The following is a 3,165-nucleotide window of genomic DNA, read 5'->3' as shown; positions in this document are numbered from 1 at the left end:
TGATCAACCTCTTGATATCCTATGATAAAATCGCAAATATCACAACAAGCTCCGATTTCATTATTACCGATATCGTTCAATTGTATTTGCCTTTTTCGCTACCAGGAATGCGCCAAAATTGTTCGCCCCAACGATAGATAACAATCCAAAACATCGCGAATGCTCTGATAGCGTTTGCGAAAAATTAAATTTCCTACACACGCATACAGCTGGTGATGCAAGGAATTCATTGCATAAAACCGCTTCCGATGCTACCAGTGTTAAACATCATGTTCGCGATAAGGCCCGACTACATCTAGCATACCGCCTTCGCCGATAACATCAACATTTGATCACCCAAAAGGAACGTCATCGATAAACAAAGAGTGAAAAAAATATTTAATCATTTGGCAGTTTTTTTTTTATGGTTTACTTCATACAAATTTATGCTTTGCTTCGTACTGCGCATACCACTCGATTTGTGAGCTTGTTAGTGATGGTCGATTCTTCTGCAATGCGTGATTGAAATGGGCCATTGACACCTGTTGCACGTTTTCGTCCAACGCAGCAGCGTAAAGGGCGGCCTGTAATGAAATTCACGTATAAATCGATGGGATAAACGCAAATTGTAGTGAACGAAACCTGAGCGCATAGATTCTGCAGATCAGCTCCGGAGTATCGTTCGGTTAGTCGAGCCAGTTCTTGTAGACAAACGTCATCCGCGAGAGGAATCTTCTCGGATACTTTTCTCAAAATCTCCAACCTCGTGGTTGAATCAGGGGCCGAAACGTGAATCAATTTAGTCAAACGTCCAGGTCGCAAAAGCGCATCATCGATCATATCCGGCCGATTCGTAGCAGCTATAACCAAAATATTTTTGGAATCCTCACTGCTTCCGAGCGACGATTGGACGCTAATGCCAATCCCATCCATTTCCGTCAACAACGTGGAAAGTACTCGTATGTGAACATCGTTCGATTGAACTCCCTGCATACTTCTATTCCCAACCAGAGAATCAATTTCATCCAGAAATATAACCGCCGGAGCACTCATGCGAGCCTGATTGAACAACTTAGTGATCAGCTTCTCGGAATCTCCGACGTAAGGCGAATAAACCTCCGCTGCGGACACCGAAACGAAGGTCATTCTCGCCTCGGCCGCCAAGCATTTGGCAATCGTAGTCTTTGCGCATCCCGGTGGACCATACAGCAGAATTCCCTTCAGCGGACTCATCCCGAAGCGTAGAAAGGATTCCGGGCGTTTCAAAGGTCCAAGCACTGATACTCTGAGCGTCTTTTTCAACTGTTCCATTCCTCCTACGGAATCTAAAGTTTGACTCAAGTCACTGATTAAACCGATCGAATTTCGTAGCGAAGAAGGGCGCGTTTTCTTTATCGATTCGTCTACAACGGTCACGATATCTTGGTTTACATGTTGGCTTATCATCCGCTGGATGCTATGCACGAGTAACTCCAAATCCGCTCCGACATATCCCGCAGTTCGCCTAACGATTTCATCCATGATTCCTTCTTCCAAAACCCATCCGCCTTGTTGCGCACCGACAGCCTCTACAATCTCCCTGCGTTGTAGTTCCGATGGCATTCGAATGGAAATCTCAATCCCAAACCGTCCCGGACGCCGAACTTTCGTATCCAGGCTCTCAATATTGGAAGTTGTTCCAACAACAAGAATTCCACACGCGGACTTGTAGTAACAATCCATCAAGGCAGTAAATTGAGAGGAAATTCGTGTTATGTTGGCAACATCTTCGCCTTTCCTACTTCGGTCTAACTTGGGGCAAAGCATGTCAACATCCTTCACCAGAAGGATTGATTTTTCGGTCCTTTCGAATACCCTATTGAAGTGAGTTAAACGTTCAAATGTTTTTCGCAATTCCAACTCTGTTTCTCCCGGATAGGATTTAATGAAATCCAGTCCTCGAATCTCGAATATAGGAAAATTTCCACATGCCACCAGTTGCGTCGCTAATGAGTACTTTCCTGATCCCGGTGGTCCCGCCAGCAGAATATTTTCATTGTTGTTTACATTTAAATACCTTCGAAAAGCTTGACGTTGATCAGCTAATCCTCCTAGTTTCTTGCGATTGACTGTTTTCGAGCCATGAAAATTGATCTTATCGATTTCAACTATTGCGTCCGTTTCAATTTGACCATATTGGCGTCGTTCGGAAGTTTTTGTTATTTCCGCGCTAACAATTCCGTAATTTGAATTTTCCTGATCATCTAGCTTAATCACACACCGTTCACAGAAAATGAATGGCCGAATCAGGTCCCTCACAAGTTCGAGGAGTGCTGCCTTATCCTTTATCAGCTCCAACTCAAATTTCGAACAGTCAACAGTCAAATTGATTACTACTTTCGTAAAGTAGCATAGTTCCTCGTTCACCAACGACAACTCTTTCACTTTTGGAATCTGATTTAAATCTTCTATCCTCACAGTAGCATCGTCAAACAGTTCTACACTTTCAGCGACGAAGCAAATTGTATTTGTCCCTTCATATCTTCCCGGGGGAGCAAACAGTTTGCATAGAAATCGCCTATCATTATCGAACCGGCAAATTACCAGCTTACCAGGGGCCAACGCATTCGAACTATTGATCCCGCCCTTGAATAAATGGCGTGAAATTTCGCAAATTTGTCCCGCAGCACACAACTCTCCACTATCTGGTGTAATTTCATGGTTGACTGATATGATGCTACACATTTTTCATTCTGAATTTTAAAAAAAAATCCGACATAACGAGCACACACGACCTATGGGTGTTTATCAGTTCACTATCGTAAACAACAACAAATACACACCTTGTTTTGACAGTTCGCGTGCTACAGGGTGTGTGTTGACTCAAAAGGCTTTTTGTTGATGATGTTGATGATGTTGATGATTGATGATAAGTCTGTGATAGGCACTGAAAAAAATGATTGTGATCGGAATCAAGATGTATGAACTAAAGGTGTGACCGTGTCGTCAATAAGTACGCGAGGAGAAACGGTATAAATATACAGAGGACTGTGGAAAAGGATTTGACTGCAAATAGAGATGTCTAAATTTTTCGTTTATTCGACTGTCGATTAATCGTGGGGTCATTTTTAAATTTAAATTTATAATTGTCTTTCAGTATTCGATTAATCGAGCAAATATTTATTTCGTGTAATAAAAACAAACAGT

The 3,165-nt window shown here is 42.4% G+C and overlaps 1 protein-coding gene across 1 annotated transcript; it reads right to left on the bottom strand.

The window, feature by feature from the left end:
- Positions 1–393: 393 nt before the first annotated feature.
- Positions 394–2,770, bottom strand: LOC129767850 (ribosome biogenesis protein SPATA5L1). Its single transcript, XM_055769088.1, has 2 exons — positions 622–2,770; positions 394–563 (listed from the first exon to the last, which is right to left on the bottom strand). The coding sequence occupies exons 1-2, from the start codon at positions 2,701–2,703 to the stop codon at positions 414–416; spliced, it is 2,232 nt and encodes a 743-aa protein (XP_055625063.1). The 5' UTR covers positions 2,704–2,770; the 3' UTR covers positions 394–413.
- Positions 2,771–3,165: the final 395 nt, after the last annotated feature.

Source organism: Toxorhynchites rutilus, chromosome 2 (genome assembly GCF_029784135.1).
Source record: "Toxorhynchites rutilus septentrionalis strain SRP chromosome 2, ASM2978413v1, whole genome shotgun sequence".
Taxonomy (NCBI): Eukaryota; Metazoa; Arthropoda; class Insecta; order Diptera; family Culicidae; genus Toxorhynchites; species Toxorhynchites rutilus.
Note: the sequence above shows the minus strand (reverse complement) of the source record. Positions and strands in the feature narration are given on the sequence as shown.

Bases quoted from the DNA above. Each gene is read 5' to 3' on its own strand.
- LOC129767850 (XM_055769088.1), bottom strand. From the start codon at position 2,703: ATGTGTAGCATCATATCAGTCAACCATGAAATTACACCAGATAGTGGA. The intron at 564-621 runs GTTTCGTTCACT...ATTTCATTACAG, and splicing joins TGCAGAATCTATGCGCTCAG to GCCGCCCTTTACGCTGCTGC.